At 42.9% G+C, this 27,392-nt stretch overlaps 1 protein-coding gene across 1 annotated transcript in view; it reads left to right on the top strand.

The window, feature by feature from the left end:
- Positions 1-27,392, top strand: part of IGSF3 (immunoglobulin superfamily member 3) — a 110,239-nt gene that overhangs the window by 16,784 nt on the left and 66,063 nt on the right. Inside the window, exon 3 of the mRNA XM_035116544.3 lies at positions 11,591-11,968. Within this exon, the coding sequence (XP_034972435.2) occupies positions 11,591-11,968 (378 nt within the window). The remainder of the gene's footprint in view (positions 1-11,590; positions 11,969-27,392) is intronic.

Below are 27,392 nucleotides of genomic sequence, written 5' to 3'. Positions count from 1 at the left end.
GGCTGGTGGGCGGAGGCGGAGCCCAGCCCAGCGGAGTGCGAGTTCAGCGTTCCTGCCCGCCGCGCCGCGCTCTCTGGTTCCCCGCCGCGCTTGGCCTTGCCAGAGGGCGCGACGGGGAGCTGGAGGGAGGGTGCGGCGTGGTGCGGCGGGAATGGCGAACTCGCGCTCCGCCGGGCTGTGCTCCGCCTCTGCCCACCAGCCCTGCTTCTAGAGTAGGGCAGCTGCCCTAACTTGCCGCATGGTGGGTACGCCCTTGCGACGCATCCAGTCTCTGCATCTTCCCTGGTGCCCTCCAGAACTTCGCACCCTGGCGCCCCGCACCACTTGCCTCTATGGGCAAGACGCCCCCGAGAAAGTATCAAGTTTGTAGTAGTACCCTATTGGTGCTACATATAGAAAACTCGACCTTGTATTTCAGCATTCGCCTGGTATAGGTCATAGCTGATAAGGAATTGCATACAGGCAAGTGATTGGATGCTGCAAGAGCAACAGAACTCTCCATCCTTCCTCCACCATTCCCCACCAGGCTAGTAACTTTTGTGGACTTGTTTACAAAATATAGTCATGTTTGATAAAAAAAGAAGAAGAAGAACGCAAGCACTTATTAGGATGTTATTTCAGCTGTTTCAGCAATGGACAGATCTAGCAGATGGAACTTGTCATAAAGTTGTAGAGGGAGCTGGAGGAATTGCAGTCCACATTTTAGGTTTGTAAGCTCCTTGTGGTAGGAACCTTTCATCATGTACTCTGTTTATGTATCATGCGCACTGATGCTGCTGTATGCATTGCAAATAACAGTAATTAAATCCTTAATAATCTGAGCAGGATTAAATGCTAGGACCTGGCTTTCTCAAAATGGCAAGTGTGGTGGGGTGTGTGTGTTGTACTAGCTACTGTGCTTTTAAATTTTGTGTCTATGTGGAATCTGGTTGGTTTCCTCCTATTTGTGTTAAACTGACCGTAGCTTGTTTCCGAGAATGAAACACTTGTGGGTTAGTACCCAGAGCCATTTCTGTATTTTTAATATCCTCCTTGACAGATTATAGCAGTGCATCTCTTTCCCCTTCTGATTACATGCAAACCATCCCTGATACTGTCCCTTTTTTGGGGGGGGGGAGTGGAGGATGACTTGAAAGTAAGACTGGGAGCTCAGTTGGCACAAAGATATGGCCTGCCACACTCAATGGCAGCTATGCAAACTAACAAAGTTTATGCAAATCGTTTTAGTAGCTGAGGCTTGGCCGTTCATTGCAAAATCAGTTTATAGTAAAGCTTCTGTGATTGTAGCTCTAGCCCTAGATTTAGTGTCGAACCTTAAGCTGCTGTGTACAATGGGCGGCTTGGGCAAACAGCGATTGTGTTTTGAAAATACAAAAGCAATGTTATTCTGATGTTTCTGTGAAGGATTTTATTTGGGAGACCTACTGTCAAGGATATACAGTCTGCCTGGTGCAGTGAATCAAATGTGGAACAAGCAGTGATAGTGTGAGATGGTTTTAATACCATGAGGGCATCTTAGAAAACAGTAGAAAATTCTAACAATACAGCAAGACGTATTATCATTGCTTTTTGAAGCAGCCTCTTTCATTAGGTCTGCACAGATCTCCTTTCAGTGCAGGTAGGAAAAGTGGCTCACAGTACTCCTTGACCCGCATACATTAATTTGAAGGCTTTTCAACATGCAAAATGCAGCAGGCAGATTGCTGGCTGGGTTTGTCTTTAGAAATCCTATAAACCCCTGTTCTAAAAAAACTGCATTGGCTGCTAGTTGGTTTCCTGGCCCAATTTAGGATGTTCATGCCATTGTGGTTTAAGGTCCCATTTGGCAATTAGATTATATATCTGAGTTTCTAACACTGCAAATGAGGTGTGTGAGGTACTGCAGTTCTGGATCTCTCCCCCATCCTAGTTCTGTGCCAGGATTCAGAATGGTTAGTTTTTGGGGTTGTTGCTTTTTTAAATTGGACTTTATAAGCGAGAATAACGTTATACAAACAAGTATACCAAATTTTCTCATGTCATTTGTATATCACAAAAACAGCATAATAAATGTGGAAAAATATCTACAACATATGTTTCATTATTAGTGGTCAGTGTATAAGTTCTTAGTTTATGAGTTGGTTTAAACAATTAGGAGGAAGAAGAAGAGGAAAAGGAATAAGGGGGAGGGGCGCGTGGGGTGGGGTTGGGTGGCTATGCTTCTATTCTTCTACTTACCGGTAGTACTGTATGTGAGAGAGGTTGTGTCACCATTATTCAAAGCCTTCTTCAAGTCTATCTGAACAGGCATAGGCAACCTTGACTCTCCAGATGTTTTGGAACTACAACTCCCATGATCCCTAGCTACTAACAGGGCCAGTGGTCAGGGATCATGGGTGTTGTCGTTCCAAAACATCTGGAGAGCCAAGGTTGCCTATGCCTGATCTAGAACATGGGTAGGCAAACTAAGGCCCGGGGGCTGGATCCGGCCCAATCGCCTTCTAAATCCAGCCCACGGACAGTCCGGGAATCAGCATGTTTTTACATGAGTAGAATGTGTGCTTTTATTTAAAATGCATATCTGGGTTATTTGTGGGGCATAGGAATTCGTTCATATATATTTTTTCAAAATATAGTCCTGCCCCCGACAAGGTCTGAGGGACAGTCGACCAGCCCCCTGCTGAAAAAGTTTTAAAGTATTGGTCTCCAGTTGCAGGGGGAGGAATAAGAGTCTCTAATGCAGTAGTGGGCTATACACTGAAGGTCCTCTTTGTTTTCATAGCCTAGGTCAGGGGTTCCCAACAAAATTTTCTCAAGGACCCCACATCGAGCTGCTATTGTGACAAGGACCCCCATTAATTTGTTTAGAGATAGTTCCTGCACTGCAGGGGGTTGGACTAGATGACCCTTGTGGTCTCTTCCAACTCTATGATTCTAACCCCAAGGCAGCTGTTTTCAAAATATTTTTGTGTACCTACAAACCTTAGATTTCAGGTAGGTAGCCGTGTTGGTCTGACGTAGTCGAAACAAAATAAAAAAAATTCCTTCCAGCAGCACCTTAAAGACCAACTAAGTTTTTTATTTTGGTATGAGCTGCTGGAAGGAATTTTTTTACTTAGATTTCAGCAAGGCAGCTCATAGCTCTCCTGTGGTGGTACAGCTCCCTGAGAATCAGATCGACATTAGTATTTATGATATCATACAGTAAATAGTTTTCATAGTTGGTGGAAATGCATGTGCAAATTAACATAAAAACACCCTGTCATAGGAGAACAGCCACAGAATAAAATATAAACTGCCTGGTTCCAAGTAAAAACACAGAATACATTTTTTAAACCTTCTTGGCGTTCAAACTTTTTCTGTACGGCTCAGGAGCAGCAATGGAAGATGGAAGAAGTGCTCACTTTGAAGGCGAACTCATCTTCTTCCATTCCCAGGAAAGTGGGGCGCTGGGCTCCCTTTTTCTCCTCCTGCCCCTTCGGGAGAGTCTCCTGCAGAGGGTCGGGAGCTACCAGGGAAGAGGAGAGTGATGCGGGGCCGGGAAGAGGTTTGCGCTCTGTCTGCTACTGGCGGGAGCTGAGGCATGCAGCTGGCGGGTGGGAGGGAGGCCGCGGAGCCGCCACCGCCGTGCGCGCCAGGCCGTGCATTGCAGCTTCTGCGAGGACCAAAGGCAGCCGAACCGGCACGCAGCTCACGAAGGCCCTGGCGGGGAAGGGCGCTCCCTCGTCCCCATCATCCCCAAGGGAGCCAGGACGGAGGCACGCGCCAGGAAATGTCCTCTCGGGCGCGGCGCTGTATTCCTACGCACACTCCCACGCTCCGGTTCGCTCTTCCTGCCAGCCAGCCTTCCCCTCCCTCGCCTGGGCGGAGACTTCTTTCCTGCCCCTTCTGATTGGCTGCCCCTTCTGATTGGCGCTTCCTGCAGCCAATCAGTAGCTGTGCTGAACTACGCCCTCCCTGCGGACGCGGGAAGCAGCCCCAGGCAGCGCTGGGCAGCGGTGCGGACCCCTCTGGCATAGCTCGCGGACCCCTGGGGGTCCGCGGACCACCTGTTGGGAAACACTGGCCTAGGTGAAAGATGTATGTACTTTTTGATTAAATATATACCTTGAATATGATAAAGCAGTCTGTACAGTGATGTTCTCAAGTAAAGGCTACAAAACCACTCGGCTGTGCTCCCTTTATGGCCTCCCTTCTCTTAAGTGTTTCAGTATTATGGGTCTGATTTATGGCAAATTGATTTGTCAGGCTTTGTTTTCACTCAGCATGGCAAGCGTTCTCACTGGCCTCTGATGAGCCCAAGAAGCCAAGCGTTCCACCTGAAGCTGGCAAGAAAGATGGTCCCAGCTGCTGAACAGAGATCCGCATAATAATAATAATAATAATAATAATAATAATAATAATAATAATAATAATAATACAGTGGTACCTTGGTTTAAGTACACAGTTGGTTCCGGAAGTCTGTACTTAACCTGAAGCGTACTTAACCTGAAGCGAACTTTCCCATTGAAAGCAATGGAAAGTGGATTAATCTGTTCCAGACAGGTCCGCGGAGTACTTAAACTGAAAGTACTCAAACCGAAGTGTACTTAAACCGAGGTATGACTGTAATTTATTATTTATACCCCGCCCATCTGGCTGGGTTTCCCCAGCCACTCTGGGTGGCTTCCAACAGAATATTAAAATACAGTAAACTATCAAACATTTAAAGCAGGCATCCCCAAACTGCGGCCCTCCAGATGTTTTGGCCTACAACTCCCATGATCCCTAGCTAACAGGACCAGTGGTCAGGGATGATGGGAATTGTAGTCCAAAACATCTGGAGGGCCGAAGTTTGGGGATGCCTGATTTAAAGCTTCCCCAATCAAGGCTGCCTTCAGGTGTCTTCTAAAAGTCTGGTAGTTGTTTTTCTCTTTGACATCTGGTGAGAGGGCGTTCCACAGGGCGGGTGCCACTACCGAGAAGGCCCTCTGCCTGGTTCCCTGTAACTTGGCTTCTCGCAGTGAGGGAACCGTCAGAAGGCCCTCGGCACTGGACCTCAGTGTCCGGGCAGAACGATGGGGGTAGAGACGCTCCCTCCCTGGCGGTTGTTTGCCAGGTGGGTCAAACCAAGGCAGGGAAATTCAGCTGGGAGGATGGACTTCTGCTTGGTTTCAGTGCTTCAAGTAGCTGCCAAGCATGCTACCTGCTTGCCTTTTTTGCACAAAAGGTTGACAGGGAGGGCTTCCTTTGTGTTCAAGGAACACCAGCAGGAGAGCAAGGCAACCAGTTTTTTGCTTTGCTTGCAAAGCTATCTGATACCTGTAGACTCCTAGGCTGGGGTGGGGTGGGGGATTCAGATTGGTCACTACATTAACTTGTGATAGATCTTAAGTAGTATATCTGATAGATGGTTGGGCTTCGACTAGGAAGACCTGGGGGGTTAGATGCCTGCTTATCCCTATAGCTGATGTGCCACAGTTTATCAGTTCATAGTAGTTCTGCTGTGGCTGCTGTGAGAATAATATATGGAATAACCCTCATGTATGCTGGTCTGAGTTTCTTGGAGCAAGACTATGGCTGTCCTGTATTATAATCAAGATTGTGGCTGTCCTGTATTGTGCTTTCTTCTCTTGCCCCTTTCACCTGCCCACCAGAAACTTAAATGTAACAGAGATCACTTAGGAAAGCATAGAAGCAATTGCTGTATAGGCTTTTCACACAGTTGTGTAAGGATTAAAATGATCTCATCCAGGACATATGTATGCAGCATTCTCATGGCAGACAGCAGGTGATGCTGGTGTGCATTTGCATGAATTGGATATGGGCCTGTCAAGGTTGTGTTCTTACATGTACAGTAATTGGATCATAGCTGCCAAGTCTCCAGTTTTCCCCGGGAAATCCCTGTTTTTCCAGCTGTTCCTAGCTGAAAAAACGGATTTTTTTGTTTTCCCCCGGTTTATTCTGGCGCGGCGACCATTTTGGAACTGGGCGGAGCATGCTCAGAAGCGAATTGTATGAATTGGATACCTTCACAGACAACACTTCAGAACAAGTGGTTTAAAGCCTAAATCAACACAGATGTAATAATAATAATAAAAACCCTCAATATGACAAAATTAAATATTGCTATAAAATAGTTTACCAGTTCTCTGGTTTGCTTTAAAAGGAAAAAAAGAAAAAGACCACAATTCCCCCCTTCTCATTCTGTTCTCTGGTAGCCTTCTATTTTTTTATAGCAGTTATTGTATTGTTGGTATATTGTTCAAGGGTTTGCAGTGGGATGCCAGCTGTGTCACTGGCATATTAGCCAGATGTCACCCTTAATTGTAACCCAGGCTATTCAAACTCACTCTCTCCTTGAGCTCTTCCCTCCTCTTTTCATTGGAGATTTAAAATTATCTGCCCAAAAGACCCCTTATTCAAAAGAATATGCATGGGCGCAAACATCCAAACCTCCATACGGTAAGACTAAGAAGTGATTTAATTTGGAAAATGTATTGAAACACTGTCCCTAATGATATGTTTTCGTTCCATGGGGTTTATTTTCTGCTTGTGAAATGTACTACTTGTATGTTTCCCTGTTGCTAGATACGCATATCTAACTCTGTCTGTAGTGACCTGTTAAAAGGCACTATTAATCCTGAGTGCAAAGATCCTAATTCAGTGTGCATTAAATTGGCTTTATTTCTTGTAAATGGGGACTTGGAGTATTAGTCAATCTAGCATAATAGGCTTCAAAGTAGCCTCTTAGACTCCCTTTCCAATACCCATTAGCTAAAAATTTATTAACTTTTTTCCTTGTCTTCCTCTTAAAACCACATTTTTTTATAATGAGGGGAAATATAATTTGGAGCAGCAATGTGTTCTACCCAGCATAATAGTTTGAATTGCACTCCATCTGTTCAACTGCATGGTCTGATGGATCTGCTGAGCCATTTTTCACAATTTATTTTAGAGTTGGTAAGAACACTCTTTCCTGGACCTATTCCAAGGCTTCTGGTGGGAAAACCTAATATCTGGAGCCTATAGTCCAGTAGGAGAAGACAATTTAGCTAATAATCCTCAAATGGCAAACTACCCCTGTTTCTTTCAGTAGCTCAGATGCATTGATTAAAAAAAAATTACATTCCATAATTGTTTTTTAAACATTTTTTTGCATGATTACACTATAATTATTGCAAATGGCTTATTTCTTTGTTAAAACCTCAAAGAGAGAGAGCAATGCTGATTGGCTTCACCTGGGTTCTGTGTTGCAAGTAATTCAGTAGCTGAGGAGAGATCTTTATGAGATCCAAATCCCAGGGTCTCTGCAATAGCATAAGTTGCTGGCTTTACTGCCAGTGTGGTAGAAACTTCAGGCTATAATTGCTATACAATGAAGCAGATAGCAGCTGTCTTATTCTTTCCTTTTCTGCCAGTGTTGCAGCTTGCTGATAATCTCATGTCCCAACACACAATACTTAACTGTTGAGCCAAACACCAAAGATTGGTGGGGGTTTTTGTTCTGCTTTTGTTGTGTTTGAGCCTTTTGTTTAAGCAATTTTCAAACTGGTTAAACCCACTATGCTTGAGTGCTCTGGGGGAAGAGCGGCATACAAATTGAACAAATGAACGTACTGTATCCATAATTTGTTGCCTTTAAGCATCCATTGGCATGTTGAGCAAATGCAGGAACTATTGTGGGGGGGGGGGAGGGAGAGAAAAGATGTACAGTAAGGCCGCAACTTAAGCGCATTTAACTTGTGCACATTCAGTTTTATATGCTTGGCAGGGGGTTGGACTGGATGGCCCTTGTGGTCTCTTCCAACTCTATGATTCTATGATTCTAAAAATGTAAAGGGGGGGGGGAGTGAGTCTGGGGAAAAGAACCTTGGCAATCCGACTCACTATTGAACCCAACGTGCTTTGACTATACACGATTTTGGCTTTAGGTGGGATCCACAGAATGTAATCCCCACGTACCGGTAGTGTAATAAAATGGGTAGTAGTAGATACAACTTTAAAAAAACAAACATAAAATTTTATTGGTTTTTAATCAGATATAAATACAATAACCACCGAACACTTATCCAGCAGTACAGCTAATTGAGTTTGTTTCTTTTAACGTAATAAAGTTACCGCAACATATCCAGAGCTCCCCAACTATATACACAAATGTTTAGGACATGCAAATTTAACCTTTTGGCATGGATATGCAGCCACCTTTTGAAACCTCTTCCACTGTCAGCATCCATCCCTGTCCTATATTTATTACTTAACATGTTGCTTCCGGTGTCTATTTTCAATGCACATGAATGCTCTTTCAAGTCCAGCCTCATAGGTGGGTTTTTTTGGGTTTTTTTCTAAGATAATGTGGACTGGATGTTCATCTACTGGATCAGCTGAACATTCATAAGTAATCTTCATCACAACTCTTCTCTCTGTCACGGTTTTGCAAGCATCCTAGAGGAATTAATTGCTGCTTAACAGATTTGTTAGAAATGAAACTGACATGCTTGCCTCTTGTTTACGCCCCCATGGCCTTGGGGAATGTTCTTTGAATTGAGTTTGAATTCTCAATGTTGTTCTAGCCCAAATTGCACCTTTCACACACATAAGGCATACCGGTAGGTAGCCCATTGTGGATTCAGCATGCTCAGTGGATGCAGACTGCACATTAAGTTTTGAGGGTGGGGGGACGTTTCATGGAATGCAGTAAGTATCCCAGAAGAGGCATGACTAGCTGGCTAAAACCCTGGCGTCTTTCACTTGTCACCACGGAATATGATCCTTCATATAATATCACTTTTACGGTAGAAGCTTGAAGCAAAAACATTTTACTGGCAATTGTATGTTAAATATGGAAATTGTAAATATATAGAAACTTATTTACAATTGGTTAAAATGAAGATAACATTAAGAAGTCAGGGTTTTTTTTTAAAAATGCAATTTTAGGCATCTTTATTTGATATTGCTTAGCAACATCAACCAGGGTACATCATGTATTAAATGGACCTTGAGTTCATTTGTTCATGGTTTATGGACCACCTTTTGGGGCATAGTCCACCTAAGGTGACTTATAGCCCACAAAATTCAATAACACCCAGAAACTAATACTTTAAAAGCAGTAGTACAACTAGTATTTCAAAACACGAGCGGTTTTAAATCAAACAGCGAACAGAAATGCTGTCCATTCAAGAATAGATTTTCAAAATAACAGCCCATGGTGTTGCTGTTTTTAAAACTTATAAGCATTGTGTATTAAGCCCTACTTAAAATTTGAAGCACTTGGAGTCATTTGCACCTCCAATGCGGAGTTCCATACTCTGAAGGTCAAGTTTTGCCTCTTTATTCTCAGATATCATATGTTATTGTTCAGAGGCATATAGCTTCACTTGGCTGATTAAAAAATAAAAGCTGTTCAGTGTGTTCTTGTATACGTTTGCCAGGTAGTATTACATATATAAATCTGCATAGGATTTTGCAGAGCACTATTTGGCCCTTGCATTGCGGGAGGCAGTGCAAGACAGGAGTGCCTGGCGTGCTATGGTCCATGGGGTCACGAAGAGTCGGACACAACTAAACGACTAAACAACAACATTTGGCCCTTATGTGTTCAGCACAGAAGAGTGGGTTGTGATAGGAGGGAATCCCTCTGCTGGAAGAGGAACGCACGTCTTCAACCCTTCCTTAGCCACCCACCCACTAGCAAGGTAGTATATGTTTTGTAGGCTAGTAGATTTCATTGATTTGTTTTAAATATTAAAATCACTCAATTAAAGGCTGTTGACTAAAAATTAGAATACTGTTAGTCCAGTAGTTTCCATTCCAAACACTCTCCAATTTGACTGCTATTGCATATATATTACTGTAACTTGGCTCTTTTCTCAATTGCTATATAATTTGGGAGCATTTAACTACATCCATACATAGAATTCTGTCTTGGTGTTTGTATAATGTTTATAATGTATGCTAGCAAGGCATTTAGATGACACATCTGATTCTCCAGTTCTAATTGAATGTTTCCCAAGAGATTTGAGAATTGGGAGAGATGCTGGATTGCACTAAGAGGAAAGCTATTGGTGACAAAAGTTACTTGCAGTCAGTCCCCTGAGGAACTTTTGAATAGTACCTTGTAAGACGAGTTAAGAGGGCATGTAGAAACTTTCATTTATTGATGTATGTAGGTGAATAAGGATAAAGGAGAACTTAATAAAATCCCTGTGCTTTGAAAATCCTAATAGGAAACCTACATTGATTGCACTTTCTACTCCCTAAATATGGAGATATTTAGGGAGTAGAAAGTGTGTGGGATAGCAGTAGTTGTAGACCAGGCTTCCTCAAACTCGGCCCTCCAGATGTTTTGAGACTACAGTTCCCGTCATCCCTGACCACTGCTCCTGCTAGCTAGGGATCATGGGAGTTGTAGGCCAAAAACATCTGGAGGGCTGAGTTTGAGGAAGCCTGTTGTAGAAGAATCCTGCATGGATGATGGAGAATTAAAGAAATGGCAGGGCCTGCCCGCCCATGAGGGAGTTGCCATGGGCGTCGCCACCACAGATGAGCTCTTGTGACTCTGGTTGGTGCCACCATTTCTCCAGCAGCAGGGTGAGTGGGTGGGAGGGAGGTGTCTTTGGTGATGTTGGATAAGTTCTTCAACTCAACCGCAGTTGCCTCCCACCCCACCCTATCACCAGAGAACTGAGGAGAAGCAGTTATGGGTTCCAGCGATATCTTGCTGGAACCTGGAAGCCAACAATGAAACTGTGTGATCCCAGCTTCAGCATTGAGCGTGTGGAAGCAGAGGAAGTGGCAGCTGCAGGTTGAGGCAAAATGAGGCAGGCCACCCCTGGGCACAAGGGCTTCACAATCCACATTAAGCCAAGATATGGATGGCCCCTAAGGTTGCATATATGGTTAGTCAGCAGTTGTGCATGGAGAAATCTGCAAGGACCTTGTCACTTGCTTGGTGGGTATTCTGTTAAATTGGTTCTTTCTGAAATAAAAAAATTCCCACACATTCATGCAATTTCCTCTGTGGAGTGGAGCAAAAGAAGATTATGGTTAAATTTGAGTATTGATTGTATTTTTATGTGTTGGAAGCTACCTTTTGAGGATTTGCCCATGAACTTCAGTACTGTATTAAAAAAAACCCACAATAAATTCTGAATATGTTTTTGATATTCATTTCTGCACAAGAGCCTTCTTTGCTAGGAAGCAGGTTTATTTATTGACTTAAGTGGAAATAGAAGTAAAAATGTTTCAGTAGAAGTGTAAATGTTTGTAGCTTGATCACAGATCCCCTCATGACCTTGAGAAACAAACAGCTTTTCTCTTGCATCATGGATGTTGGCTCCTATTATAGATACATGATCTGTATTATTTTATTTGGTACCGTTGCTGCCAGTTTGTCATGGCCTTTGGCTAGAACAATAAACTTAAATTATTATACAAACAACATCCCCTCTTTTTCTTCTTAAATGGACCTATTTCACCTGCTTTCTAAAATTGGCCTTTTTTAAAAAAAATCTGAGTGAGTTGTGCAACGAAAGACACTACTTTGGAACTGTTAATTAAAAAGTAGTATATGAGTTTATTTTATTTAATGAGTAGGTGTATCTGAACTCTATTGTCGTTTTCTTCCCCTCAGGATTGGCATTTGCACAACGTCAAGTCACCGTTCAAGACGGACCTCTATACCGCACTGAAAATTCCCACATCACTATCTCGTGCAAAGTCAGTGGCTACCAAGGACCATCAGAACAGAATTTCCAGTGGTCCATATATCTCCCATCTGCCCCAGAAAGGGAGGTACAAATTGTTAGCACCATGGACCCATCCTTCCCTTATGCGATCTACACCCAACGTGTCCGGAGCGGAGAAATCTACGTAGAGAGGGTCCAAGGGGATTCTGCTCTGTTGCATATCAAGGAGCTCCAAGACAGGGATGCTGGCGAGTATGAGTGTCACACACCCACCACTGATGACAGATACTTTGGGAGCTACAGTGCCAAGATGAAGCTAATGGGTAAGTTGTTTTACTTTTCAGGTTGATGTTAGCCTGCATGAAAACATTACCTTGTTTTCTCTTGTTTAAATTAAGATGGCAAATAGTATTATAATGACTATAAATTAAGGTGAATAAATTTTAGGAGAAATTAAACTGAACCAATTGCGACTAGGGAGAGCAATACCAGGAGCTACAGTTGACAAAAACATATTGTAATTCCAAAGGTCAGTTCACTGTCACCATAGAATATGATGGGCTGCTGGAAAGTCTCTCCTGTAACTTTTTTCCTGCTTGCACAATTAACAGTATAAGTTGTTTGCATAATGTTGGCTAAACAGTAAGTACAGAGGTCCAGGGAATTATATTGAACAGTGAAGTGTGAATTCAGGAAAATAAACACAATTGCAAGGTTTTTAACTAGGATAGCTTGCTCTGATCATATATTGCCAATTTCACAGCAGTTTTGCTAGCTACCTGTCTGCTTGCAGCCCAGATTCAAAGTGCTAGTTGTTTGTTTGTCTGTTTGAATAATGATTACATTTAAAGCCCTAAAGGACTGGGGGGGGGGGGTTTTCCAGGTACCTTCATGAGTGCCTCCTATTAATGCTTTGTTGACTGTCCCAACCCCAGAATTCACTCCTAAAGCAGTAGTAGCTTTTTTATGTCAGTAATATCTACCAATCAGTTATAATTTTTCAAGCAGGCACAGATGGGGTTCTCAAGAAAGCACTCTGGCTTTTAATGGAGAATTACTAGTAATCCCCAGAAATGTGCAGTAATAAAGAGAATACAGATGATATAGACAGTAGTATTAAAATAGCTGTTTAGGACCCCCCCCCCCGCATCTGTGCAAATGTGACTCTTTGTGCAGAACTGTGTCTCAGAGTGTTTAATAATTCAGTATAAATCCAGATTGGTTTAATTAAATACTCGTGAATGGGAGCAAAATAGTGCCAGTACATGACAGGGGAAAAGAAGAGCCTCTGAAATTAGTGTAGAAGAGAGGTGTTGAATAATATAATGGTTCTAGATAAAGTGAAGGATTGATGCACCAGTAGATATTTACACTTGGGAGGTAATTGAAGGAGAAGGCACGCATGCAGTTGTTATAGAGAGAAAGCAGTAGAATAGCAAAAGCATCATGACCCACACTTGGAGGCACCAAACCCTTTGAGCTCCTGCAGCCTTTGAAAACTAGTGATTTGAATGTACAGAAACGCTTTTGGGGGTATTGCCAGCCATGCAGGACAAAACTTATTTTAATGTATAACATTAATTAGTTTAGCCTCAAAGCTCAAGCTGTATAACTAATACCAAACAGAAAAGTATATATTATAAGAATGAATTTGCTAACGTTTTTACAAGGCTGTAGGTGATGCAAAGTGTGTTCTTCTCTAGTACTCAGTACCATCATGGCATCTGAACAGCCTATAGCCTTGATCTTTGGATGACTTGCAGAAAGGGATTTCCATAGTCACCTTTTGGAGATTCCCTCTGCATTTCATATCTGTTGAAAATTACCACATGGGTGATCTTCCTGAGAGGCAGTTCTCAGCTGTCCATATGGGCTGGTGACATGGCCCATATGGAAAAGAGAATGAATCTCATGTGAATGATACAAGCCTAGTAAGGGTTTGTCTAAGGGAGGGGGAAAGACCGTGACCTTTTTTTTCTTTTCTGTTTTCTGTTTTGGTAAGAAAAGTGACAAGGAGAGAAAATTTAAGCAGTTTTATTTTGAAAATCCCATCTCATGGGATTTTCATGTCCTTGAGAATGATGCCATTTGCTTTGAAGGCAATAGAAGAATCCCCCTTAGCTTGATCTGGTAATTATGAATTTTGTCAGTGGAAAAGCTTACCTGTTTTCAGAGTTCAGTCTGAGCTTAGAGTGGTTGCAATGCTCACAGAAGGTGCTGCATGCGTCACCTAATCATTATAGCATTATAGTCATGGGTTGAAGGTTGCCTGGCAATCCAGAAAGGGGGGGGAGAAGGGAGGGAGAGAGAGATGTGTCGGAATTTTAGGTATGATTGGGGCTGGGGTGGGCAACACTCACAAGAAAAAAAATCAAGCGGATTGCCCCCAAAGAAGATACTTGCCTAATAGAAAAACCTACTTGGTAAAGTTCTATAGTTCACAGTAACTACCAGTAAATTGTGAGTTACAATGAAAGCAAGAGATTTAACATTAAAGGACTTTGGGGCTTGGTCCTTTAAAGTAGCTGTCTTAGGGTGTGTGGTCTGCTGAATCCTTACCACACGTGCTCAGAAAAAAAACACATTTTACATTCTGAGCTGGCAAAGAACATCTGGGGAGATCGTTGCTTAGTTTGTAATCCATTTCACCATTATGAACTGGGCAAATTCTTATTCCAAACCTGGTAATCGTAGACTTTGACCACATTGCTAATTATTTCTGAAAAACCTTGGAATATCCTTTTCCTCTAGCTTATGTGGGTTAGCTAGATATACCCACTCAAGAAGCACTTCTGAACTATGAGTGAATTACTGCTTTTCATTTTCTCAGAAGTGGAACCAAACTTTCTCCTTTCATCAAGTTATGAATTTTTAATTCCCTCATTAGGTTCAGCAGCTTTTATTTGGCAGCAGACTTGCCCAAGGGACTGTGGGGGAGATGGGAGTTTTAGTTTTTCTGAGTGCTCTGAAGTGTGTGGGGGAAGGGTGAGTAAAAAGGACTTTAAAAAAAAAAACTTGCACTCGCTGCTGGTTCATTATACCACTTAGTGCCCTGGTAGTTTGTGGTAAACATTAAATGATTATTTTGTCTTTGTTTGCTGTTATTTAAAGATGGGGACTGATCCAGTGAAGCCTCAGAAATGCTAAAGCAAAGAGCAGTCTGCTTGCCATGAAAAAAACAGCTTGAGAAAGCATCCAGCTTTTACACTGTGGTGCTCATACAAATGGACTAAGCGAGGCACTCGCCATGTTATCACATGTTATCATAAAGCAGCTTCCAGGTGAATGTTGCTCTATGTCATTTTCCCCCCAACCTGGTTTCCTCAAGATGTTTTGAGCTACATATCTCAGAATTCCATACTGGCAAGGGCTGATGGGAATTGTATCCCAAAACACCTGGAGGAAGACAGGCTGGGGAATACTGTTCTAAACTGCTTCCATATAGTGATTGTAACAAGTAAACAGCCCTAAGATGGGTAGGAAATGGCTGAAGGCACAAGTCTTTAATGACCACGGTCCAACAAACCTGGCAAGCTGTTGTTGTTTAGTCGTTTAGTCGTGTCCGACTCTTCGTGACCCCATGGACCATAGCACACCAGGCACTCCTGTCTTGCACTGCCTCCCACAGTTTGGTCAAACTCATGTTCGTAGCTTCGAGAACACTGTCCAACCATCTCGTCCTCTGTCGTCCCCTTCTCCTAGTGCCCTCAATCTTTCCCAACATCAGGGTCTTTTCCAAGGATTCTTCTCTTCTCATGAGGTGGCCAAAGTATTGGAGCCTCAGCTCCTGGCAAGCTACTTTCAGTTAATTCTCAGGTGAGCTTTGCCAGATTGGGTTGTCTGTGATCAGATGAAGGTCTCTTTCTCTCACATTTGCCCAATCTCTCCATTTTCTCTGAACGCATCTTAAAGTCACAAGTAGAAAAAAAAGATGTTTAAATCAATCACGAGAACACCTCCACTTGAAGGCGGAGAGACCATTTTGGAGGGGGCATAATCTCTCTCTGCCTGAAGTAATTTTTCACACAACCTTCCTCCATGTGACTTTTAATTATCCAAATAGTTTCCCTGCTTCAAACTCCTTCGTTAAGGCTTTTGGAACAAAGGATTACGAAGGATGATTTACATGATTATCAAATTTTATGGTTTTATTGTGGGGCAAGCACAGCCCGACAGCTATTTTTTACTGTAGAAATAGGTAGTATTTTTATTGGAAAATGTCTTCACAAATATTGAGCCAAAACTCAGAAGAGATTTATGGTTGATTGTGAAACCCAAACTACCTTTCAGGAACTTATTATTCATCTTCATTGGATGATTATTGGATATGACAGATGTTCAGCATCAACCACATCTGAGGCATTGCTTATCAGACCGATCATTCCTGAGGTACATTATGAGGGGCATTTGACTAAAGAACCACAGGAGAAGCATTCTAGTGATTTGTTTTAGAAATGTGAACTGAAGTTTTTGCTGAAGCCTGTTGTTGGGGTCTTTCCCCTTCCTGGATTGGTGCATAAGAAGAACAGCTGGACAATAGTACAACAGTACAATATTGTCATTTTCCCTCCCTTTCTTAGCAATTTTTAAAGCAGTTTTAACCAGGAAAAAATATTTCTCTACCCCAGTAAGCAGGGGTCTTCAGAAGGCTAAAAAGAAAGTGAGGAGAATTTGCATTGCTAAATGCAAATTCTCCTCCTCCTGTTTGAAGATTTGCCATGGGCTGATTCTACTTGGTAACCACTTTGAGCAGAAGGAATAAATCATGCTGCATTGTGCTCCTTGGCTTTATATCTCCTGGTTTCTCATTAACATCATGCTGCCATTTGGACCTGATCTATGTTTTAATGGGACCTGTGGCCATGAATAGCTCTTTATTTTATTTGGGTTGTCGGCCAGGACACAGGTGGCTTCACTCAATGGAAAATTGGTGGAAAGATGATGCTATAATTCAGAGATCCTTCCGTATCATTTTGGATTGTAACTGATCTTATGTATTCTTGAAGTGTTCCATCCCTGCTAGAAGATATGTTTTTTTCTTCGTATGAAGCTTAAAAACTGGAAATCTGGTATGATGATAATTTACTGTCAGTAGAATATAGGTGACAGCTGTCTGCTGCAGCTGCAGTGTTTAACAGATCAGGAACTTTGACCTATATGTTGTGCACATCATATCTTGCTCTATTAACTATGTTGTTAAAAGAGCAGTCATAAATGATAAAATCAATGTATTACTGTTATTATTGCTGTTAATGTCAACAGTGCTGTTGATTCAGAGATACAGATCACGGTCAATGGGGAAGTAGTAGCTTAATCCCATAAACACTCATGGAACTTTACTTACCTCAACATTTGTGAGCAATACACTTCAACCCAAATGATATTAACACAGGTATGCTCTGATATAGTCAAAGAATTAATAGAAGTTTTGAATAACTAAGGTTTGACTGATGGACCTCTCTTTCACACACACACACACACACACACACACACACACACAAAATTCCCCTTCATTTATTTAGAAGGTCTTGCATTATCTAAGTCTGCAATGAACATCAGAGTAAATCCTCTTGAACTTGGTGGGACTTAACTCAAAGTACCATATTTTTCAAGACTAGGTTTCCCCCCTAAAAATAATGTCAAAAATTAGGGGGTGTATTATACACGGATAGTGCTGAGGGTGGACTGGCGATTGGTTGTTGCCGCGAGCAAGGAGGGGTGTCTTAGACATGGGGGCGTCTTATACAGTAGATGGAAAAATACAATACCTCTGAGACACCAATCAGCCAGATGATAGTTCTCTGTTGTCTTACACACCCTCCTCTTCATTCTCTGGTAACTAAGAGTTTCCTTGGCTTAATATCCTTGCAAAATACACATTGAGCGGACTAGGGTCTGGTTCAGACCTTGGTTTTTGGTGGTTGCAAATGAGGTGTGAGGAGCCTTGGCCTTGCATTCACCCCTTCTGTGTGCAAGAGGAGAGTGAAATGTTTCACTTTCTTGTTTGCGAATGCATTCACCTCCTTTCATGGACACATGAAGAGAGTGAAGGGAGAGCACACGAGCCCAAGGCTCACTCTTTCGCATTCATGATCACCTAAACTGGATTTGGCTGGACTGGTGCCCTCCAGATGTTTTGGATTGCAGCTCCCATCAGCCCATGGCAGCAGGCATGGGACTCCCATGATTTTTGAGGAAGAACAAATTTAGCCACAGCCGTGCTGCTGGATTACAAGTAAACTGGTGGTGACTGGAGACAGCCTGGATCACAGCTCTCTTTGCAGAGGCATTATTTCTCTTTGTTTTTCATTTCTTCCTACTTTTAAAGGCAGAAGAGAGCGCAACTGAGCAGCTGTTCTACTACTGCCACTGCTGTTTTCCTAGCTATAAAGAAACTTAGGGGTCAGGGAGGGAGAGGTAGGCAGATCTAGGGTACTTTTGCATCTCCTGACCTGAAATAACTGGGATAGACCCTACTTTTCACCACACTGCTCTTCCTAGCTATTTTTGCATTTGTGCAGCCTACTTTTCCATCTCTGTTTCTGTTTGAGCAAACTTGAATGTACACCTGGCACATGCCAGAGCCTATTATTTCACTTTCCCCCTTTCATGCTGTTTAAGGAAAAGTTAAAAAAAGAGAGGTGTGTGTTAAATCTTGTCAACTCAACTCTAGTCATGGGAACCAGCCTATTGGGCTTGCATGGAGTGCTGGCATTGAGAGTCTTCTGCACTCAAATTTTTAGGCATGGTGCTATGACTTTTTGTTGGCAAAAGCTGGAGTCCATCACCCCTGTTGTTTTCCTGCTCACTAGTGGGATATAGTACGTTGCCATCTTAAATAGCAATGTTACGGTAACAGCAGAAGTTCTTCAAATAATGTGCAGCTGTTATGGCTAAATGGGACCCAGCTAAATGGAGCCAGCTAAATGGAGATTTACTTCACCTACGCTCCCTTGCTTTGTTTCTAGCTTTCTTGAGACAATGCACAGCACTTAAGTGCAGTAGGCATTCTGTTGGGAGCACAGGGATTGCTACAGCAGCTTCAAGCCGCAATCCATCTAGCTTAGCATTTTCGCTGACGTTGGTGGATATTGGATGCTCCAAGAGGAAGCGCCTTTTTTAATTCCCATCAGCTAAGGGGTATGTTATGTCTTGGAACTGACATGTTTTGTGATCCTGCCAAACTTTTATGTTGGTTTGTTTTTAGATTCTCCTCTGCTCTTGATTTGTCTGGTAACCATGAATTTGCAGGCTAATGGTACATTGTGAACAAGAGGACTGAGGAGGGGGGGTGGAGAGCTGCTGTTTCTGCTTAAATGATATACTGTTCAATTTATGGAAAGATGCTTTGACGCTGCTCTGTGGAGGAAAAGACTGACCCCAGGCTGCATTCTCTGTTCCGCTCATTAGTTTGCATGGCTTATTCAGTGCGCTTGTCGCTCTGCTGCTCTAAGCAAAACACACCCAGTTATTCACCTTTTGATAAAGTATGATATCTGATATTTTATCAGATATGCAATTATATGCTTGATTTTTACCGTGTAATTTGGCAATCTTTTTCACTCCTCCTCCTTTACTTTTTAAAATTACATTCAGAACCTGTAGCAGCAGGTGCCTTAAGAAGCCATTTACTAAAAAGAGAACGTTGCCAGAACTTGATAAGTATCACAGGCATTCCAGTCTCTTATTAACCAAGGTATCAACTGCAATGTTAACTAAATGCAGTAACCAAATAATATAAATAGCATACAACTGAACTGGGATGGGGAATCTGTAATGCTGTAGAACTGTAATACTTCCGGTTGCATTTGTGGATGACATCCTTTCAAACCTAAGTCTTCAAAGAATCAAGAGATTGCCGATTATTATTCAGTGTTTACAAGTCAAGCATGTCTTGCATTGTGGTTAGAATGTCAGGTGGGGACTGAGGAGACCAAGGATTAAATCCCCACTGAACCTTGAAGTTCATTAGGTGGCCATGGGGCAATCATCATTCAGCCGGACCTTACCCTTTGGTAGAGTGAAGCAGCTGCTTCAGGCTGTGAATTATGGGTAGCCATGAGGTGTTAAGAGGACAGAGCTGTTTGTGTACTATGTGGCCTGCCCAATGTCCCCTGGATTTAGCGAGCTGTCATCAGATTTGATGGAGGAAGCTATCCCATACCAGTGTGGAAGGAAGATTCACCTGCCTCTCTCCATGTGGTTTCTGTATGTGGAAAGAGAGTGCACCATCATTTCCTTAGTCTCAGACAGCAAAATATCCTGGGCCAGGCCTTTGAAGATACAATGTGGTGAGGGTAAAATGCGGTGAGAGTCATTGAGAAGAGGACTTCAAGTCAATTGCCTTGAGCTCTTTGGAGGAAAAGTGGGATATAAAATTGAAAAATAAATTAATTTAAATAGACAAAATGGAGATCCTCCTTTAAGCAAGGAGCCATGAGGTTTTGTTACAATCAAGTGGTACATTTAAATATTGTGAAATAAATTGTGCTCTCGAAGCAGAGTAATGCTATTTCCCCTGAATAGTTCTGGTGCCACAGTTCTCTTTTCACCCTCTAATCCAACCCGAGGGGGAATCTCCCCCTTGCTTTTTAAAACTACAGTATTTAAATCTGAAAACTACTTATTGTAGCCTGAAAAGTACCTTGATGTGAGGCCCTGTTTTTGAAAGCAGCAGAATCTGAACTCTGCCTGTGTCACTAGTGGTGGGGGTTCTTACTGAGTGGCATTTTGGGGGAGCTCCTCTTGCGTTGATGGGTTCTGGAAGCACTGTAAATGAATGCTGGGCAGTGGAAAGCCATTTTAGTTTTCATTATGTCCCTAGTGTAGCATCATTTGGGGCATCATGGGAAATATTTAAATAGTAGCTCCCAGCTACTTAGTGCTGCTGCTTTGCGTATGTGTGTGATAGGTGGGTCTGTTGGAGTGCTGGGGCCCCAGCAGCTGCCCAAAGATGCCGCATGCTAAAGGTGGCTCTGAACTACTAGATCTGCTGATTTTGCTGTTTCCTTATAACCTCCTGTGGTTTGTACCACTCTGGTTTCTTGTCTTCTGTTATTTGCAATGATTGATGCTGTCACCTTGTTGTTGTTGTTTAGTCGTTTAGTTGTGTCCGACTCTTCGTGACCCCATGGACCATAGCACGCCAGGCACTCCTGTCTTGCACTGCCTCCCGCAGTTTGGTCAAACTCATGTTCGTAGCTTCGAGAACACTGTCCAACCATCTCGTCCTCTGTCGTCCCCTTCTCCTAGTGCCCTCAATCTTTCCCAACATCAGGGTCTTTTCCAGGGAGTCTGTCATCTTAGCTTCTACCAAAACAACAGGTCAGGGGGATACAAATGTACAACATTTGATCATGGCCTTAAAAGATAAGCACATCAACAGGTGGTTCTTCCATTTTAAATTTTCTGCTTTGTCAACTGAATTTTACAGTACTTTCTTTAAATTCAGTATTGTAATACTATAGAAACTTATCTTAAAAGTTATAGTACGATAACATACGGTTATGTATGCACATCCCTTTGTGTGGGGTGTCTGCTCACAGTAGGATGAATTATGAACTGCCTGCCAAGGATATCCATTGTCATTCCTAAATAACCAGAGCTACCAGTATATTGAAGAGCTCAGCTATGGAGTTGGGAGATGTAAACTGGATCCTTGAAAGCTGCTGGCCCTGTCTTTCTTCTTTCTAGGACTACCACTTTGCGGCTTGATTTCTTAACTGTGTGTTTCAAATCAGATACTTGGGGTTTGCAGATGGGCTTAGAAAAATTTCTAATATGTGGGATGTGATGCTTCAGTTTCACACATAGCTTGATGTCTCTCCAAATAACTAGTGGTGGCACAACTAACTTTTATAATTAATTACAACCATCCTTTGCAGGATACAAATCCCTGAAAGGTGGCTTAAAGTAAGTAAAACTAATGCACATTAAAACATGCACACTGGTGGATATAAACATGCAGCAAGTCAAAATGATCCTTCCCACGTGACAGCTGGTGGTAAATGGCTGTATGGGGAGGTGGGGTGGTCCTGGTGCCATGTTTTTCTCCCTCTATTGCCTGCAAAATGGGCAAATGAATGTGAACTTGTCTGGTACAATAATGTTCACAGGTTGCAGAATCCAATTATACTTCTTGCAGAATGCACCCTTTTTGTCTACACAGGCACTGCCGTAAAGTTGGCAGGGTGGCACTTTGCAGCATGCACTGTGCTTCCTTGATGACTGTAGCAGCATTGTCAAAGGAGAGCCAAGAAACTCTTGTCTCTTCCACCCTTCCTTCTTGCCTCCCTTTCTCTTGATGAGTGGTTGCAATGGTTTGGCAGCCCTCTGGTACTTGAGGCTGCTCGGGGATCTCTTTCAGCTTGCTGACAGGTCCTGTTGCAGTTCTTGGCAGATATGTAAGAATAATGGGTTGTCTGAGCAAGAAGAGAGGCCAGAGCTGGTCAGGTTTCTCTGCCTCTGTGCCTCAGAACAGTCTCTCAGCATTAAGTGGGGAAAGTGATAACCGTAAGTGCAGCTGGTAACATATGGCACCCATCCCCTGCCTTAGCAATTGCTCAGTGAACTCTGAAAGCAGAATGTGGTCCCTGTAGCTTCAGCCAGATGCAGCTCTGAGAAACCCTATAATGGAAAGAGGCCATTATTCTATTACCAGTGAAAATTTCCCATTTCACAACTTTGCCATTCTCCTGCTGTTTCTCTGAGGAGGCTTTAGTATACTTTACTTCCCTCATCTCTATTCCCCCACCCAACACTCTCTTCAAAATTCATTCCCCCCCCCTGAGGCTGGCTCACTCTCTTGCTCTGCCTCCACTTTCTTGTCACCTCAGTCATTTTGCATTAGTTTGCCTGTTGCATTTGAGGACGGGGGAGCGGGGGCAGCTGTTACTGCAGCTGATGCCAGAGTTTTATTTTGGCAACTGTGATTGATGTACTGAGCGAGACTGCTTTGGCTCCCAAAGGGGTTGCAGGCAAGAACAAAGGTCTACTAGCCTAGTTATTTGTAACTGTGGCCATATGTGGTCACCCCACCCCCACCCCGGAGCAATTACACTGGGGTGGTACACATTCAGAACTTTTACAGGGAAATTTGGGGCATTTGGTATTCTGGCAGCCTCTTCTCCTCCCATGGCAGCTTGTGACAGTCGGCAGAGGTGAGTTGTAGAATATGTGCCCCACCTTGAATTGGTACACAGCAATGAGGACTGAAATTCCTGTCAGTTATCCTCAAACCGTGAGAGGACCTGTTTTTGCTATTGCTCTCATTGTACCTAGTCAAGTGTACCCATTGCTAATGTGTTTGGCAAGGAACAAGGCCAGATCATGAAGACTCGAGGCTCAAGCTGTCTACTAATATTGATCCTAATATTAAGGAGTTGGCTGACAGCCATCAGGCACAAGGATCTCATTGAGTGTGTGTCTGAGATGGATACATATATCATAAATATATACATATATAATATCAAGTGTCATAGATATAATAAATTTGTCTTGCCTGGAGTTCTGTTTTTATGCCACCCCCCTTTTACTTGATCTTACATACTTGGTGGGAGGTAGTGAATGAAAGGTTAAGAACCAATCTAGCCATCTTAACCTATGTAGCTGTTCTATACAGTGTGCCTTCATAGATCCATTTAGCCTAGCATCATGTATCAGTCCTGGACCCTGAGATCCATGAATTGGAATTGTTTGGGGTTGAACCTGGAATTTGCTACATACAAACATGGCGCCATGCCCCTAAGACAGCGGTAGCCAGTGTGGGCTCCTCCAGATGTTGTTGTACTACAGCTCTCATAATCCCTTGCCATTGGCCATGCAGGCTGGGGCTGATGGGAGTTGTAGTTCAAAAGCAACTGGAGAGAACTATGCTGGCTATTCCGGTACTAAGTGATGGCTCCTTAACAAGTGACAAAAAACAGCTCCTGTTATAAAATAAATTTACTACTACTGTACTATTCTTTACTTCACCCTGTTCTTTACCTTTCCTTTATGACTACGACAAATACATTTAGTCAGAAACAATTTTGGACAAGTTTTGGAAAGGGATGTTCAGGAATTGTGGCCTGAATTATTAGCAGTAAGCTGCCCTTTTGGTGTTGAGAAACAAATGGAAGATGCTTTCCAACTTGCTGTAGCTGTCCAGTGAGCTTAGGATGATAACAGTTTTACAGTCTTTATCTGATATGGGTTTAAGAGGATTTTTCAGGGCCATGGGGAATTACTATAAGTCAACAAGCAGCCTCCAGCTGATAATATTCCTTCAGAGATTATTTTAAAATGAGCTTAACTGTGTTTAATTTTTTCTGCAATGGCTATCATTGAATTGTTTATGGGGAGTCCAATTTCAGGATAAGTAAAACATTGAGGGTGAAGGAAACATCATCTGAGAGAGGAGGATAAGAGATCTTGGATCTTTTTTTCTTTAGCAAGAGAAAGACATCATTGGACTACAACCCCCAGACATCATTGGACTACAACCCCCTGTATCCTTGGCTAAGCTACCTGGGTCTGATGAAATTTTGGAGTCCAACAGCATCTTGAAGATGTTCCCCATCCCTGAGGCAAGCCCTTTTGATGTACTAGAAGACTGTATGGCATGACTCATGTGCCATGAAGTTTCTTCCACTACATCAAAAGGACCTCCAACAGATATAATAAAAGGATCTGTGTCAGACTTCAATAAGTGATGGAAGTTTTTTGATCTCTCACGCTGTTGAATATCTCAGAGATACATTTGTAGAATTAATAGTTGCAAAGAAAAGTTTTTTAAAATATGAAAGTACTGTCTGATAAGTGTTCAGAGCCTTATGTACATGCATTAGTACATAGCGTTCCATTTTCACATTACAGGTAAACATTACTCTGGCTATTAAGAGGAGTCCTTTCTGTTGGGCACGGGTGGCAAAGGTTAAATATGAAGCAATACCCACGTAGAGTATTGCAGCACATGTATTAGAGTATGAACTCATTCAAACTTTTTTTGGAGTAATATGTTCAGATTGTACCTATGCATTATTGGGTCAAATTTCAGGAAATGACTGGTTTATAGCAATTTAACTATTCTGTAATGGAAGGCATGGATGCCATGTTTGCAGCAATTTTTATAGTCCCTTAAAACACATCTTGTGCTGGGACGCAGGTGGTGCTGTGGGTTAAACCACAGACCCTAGAGCTTGCCGATCAGAAGGTCGGCGGTTCGAATCCCTGTGATGGGGTGAGCTCCCATTGCTCGGTCCCAGCTCCTGCCAACCTAGCAGTTCGAAAGCACGTCAAAGGGCAAGTAGATAAATAGGTACCGCTACAGCGGGAAGGTAAACGGTGTTTCCGTGTGCTGCTCTGGTTCACCAGAAGCGGCTTTGTCATGTTGGCCACATGACCCGGAAGCTGTACACCGCTCGGCCAATAATGCGAGGTGAGCGTGCAACCCCAGAGTCGGTCACGACTGGATCAAATGGTCAGGGGTCCCTTTACCTTAAAACACATCTTAAGGGACATGGCACCTAGGGCTTGCCAATCAGAAGGTTGGCGGTTCGAATCCCCGTGACAGGGTGAGCTCCCATTGCTCGGTCCCTGCTCCTGTCAACCTAGCAGTTTGAAAGCACGCAGTACAAGTAGATAAATAGATAAATTATGAATTCCTAAAGTTATATCTCAGAGTTATTATTGTAATTAGTCATTTTATCAAGGGCAGTATTGCAGCTAGCTTGTGTGTGTGGCAGAATGATGCTTCACTCATAAGAAGAAGAGGAGGAGGAGTTTGGATTTGATATCCCGCTTTATCACTACCGGAAGGAGTCTCAAAGCAGCTAAAATTCTCCTTTCCCTTCCTCCCCCACAACAAACACTCTGCGAGGTGAGTGGAGTTGAAAGACTTCAAAGAAGTGTGACTAGCCCAAGGTCACCCAGCAGCTGCATGTGGAGGAGCGGAGACTCGAACCCGGTTCCCCAGATTACGAGTCTACCACTCTTAATCACTACACACACTGGGTAGAATTTGCTACCCTAAGGAAAAATGGCCACCACTAGAAACAGCCACAGTGGTGTGTATTAATAGAGAGATGAAGGCCCGCTTCCATGTGTGGTGTGTTGCTTTGTGTGTTGTGCAAGTTTTGTTTGTATGAGTCCTGCAAGGCTTTGCTCCAACAAGACCTGCAAAGATGTGAAAGTTAACCACAATTGTACAAGCCAGTATTGTACAGCAATTGCCCATGTAGAAATAATTGCATAAGGAATTGGTTTGAACAAGAATAATACAACCAATAGTCTCCCTAAGTCCAAAGGGGAAATTTGATCATTCTTACTTGCAAACTTTTTGGTCAGCCAGTCCAAACAGTCCTGTAATGCAGGCATGTCCAACAGGTAGATCGTGATCTACTGGTAGATCAGAGGGTGTTCGTCTCCCGTCTCCCCAAAAAGGGGACACATACAACTGTGGCTTCCTAAAAAAAAGCTCAACAACTTTGCCTTTCCCAAAAAAGCTCAACAGTTTTGGCTTCCTAACAACTTTGGTCCATTCAACGACAATGGGTAAATCACTGCCAGTCCTTTTATACTTTGAGTAGATCACAATCTATTGGGAGTGGGACGTCCCTGCTGTAATACAATAACATGCTGGACACTTCACAGCTGTTCTTTCTGCAGACAGCTTTCATTTCTATGACTTGGTGTGGGCATTGGAGTCAGAGCTGGAGGAGGAGTTGAGCCAGGGAGCTTCAGAGCTAAGACACTTTATGAACTTGAAGAGGAGCTGTTAACCAAACGGGGGTCCAGAGGAGACTGAAAGACTCATATACTCCCTTCCTGGTTCTCTGTGGTCTCATTGCTTGCAGCTGGATCTTCATGCGTGATTGAGTTTCACATATTTGCAATGTGGCCCTTTGACTATCCTCTGTGGTAAAAAGTATAGCTATTTGCTTACAATGAACTGGAAATAGTCTATCTAGGAGGCTTTCACACCGTGATGTATCAGAGAATTACCGTATATACTCTTGTATAAGCCGACTTTTTCAGCACATTTTTAATGCTGAAGAAGCCCCCGTCGGCTTATACTCGAGTGAGGGTCCCACCCAAGTGCATTTCCGACAGCGGCAAAGGTGGAGGAGGAGGAACGAGCAGCCCGAAAGCAGCCCTTTCAGGCTGCTCCTTCTTCCTCCATCGGTTTGTGGTGTGGTGAACCAGCTTATCCTCAAGTCAATAAGGCTTCCCAATTTTTTTGTGGTAAAATTAGGTGCCTCGGCTTATATTTGGGTCGGCTTATACTCGAGTATATACGGGGTAGTTGATTAATTCTCTTGTTTTTGTCTATAAAAAGAATGGACAGAGGTTCTTACGCTTATTGCTATTGGGGGAGCTCTATCCCCCTGGTTGTTCCCCTACCAACTCCAACTCCCCACTACTCCCCAAGTATTAACTCCCTAGAGCTTTGCCTTTCTATCTCATTCAACCAGTAAGGCTCCTTTTGCCTTCCCAACCCTATTTTTGAAGCCACTTCTATTCTGCAACGCTGCTTATTGCATCACATTGGTTCAGTTGCTTTCTGTCATTCAGCCCAACCTACTTCCCAAAGTGGATGTGAAGGTAAAGGAAGGACTAGATGTCTCACCCCAAAATCCTTGGAGAAAGAGCAATAGAAAAAGGCAGATATTTTCAGGGGCCTGCCATTCTGAAGGACTGTGATTGGTATGATATGGGGAATAAATGCCCAGTCAAATCTCCTAATTTTACCTAAAATGGATGGGTAGC

Source organism: Zootoca vivipara, chromosome 4 (genome assembly GCF_965207765.1).
Source record: "Zootoca vivipara chromosome 4, rZooViv2.hap1.1, whole genome shotgun sequence".
Taxonomy (NCBI): domain Eukaryota; kingdom Metazoa; phylum Chordata; class Lepidosauria; order Squamata; family Lacertidae; genus Zootoca; species Zootoca vivipara.
Note: the sequence above shows the minus strand (reverse complement) of the source record. Positions and strands in the feature narration are given on the sequence as shown.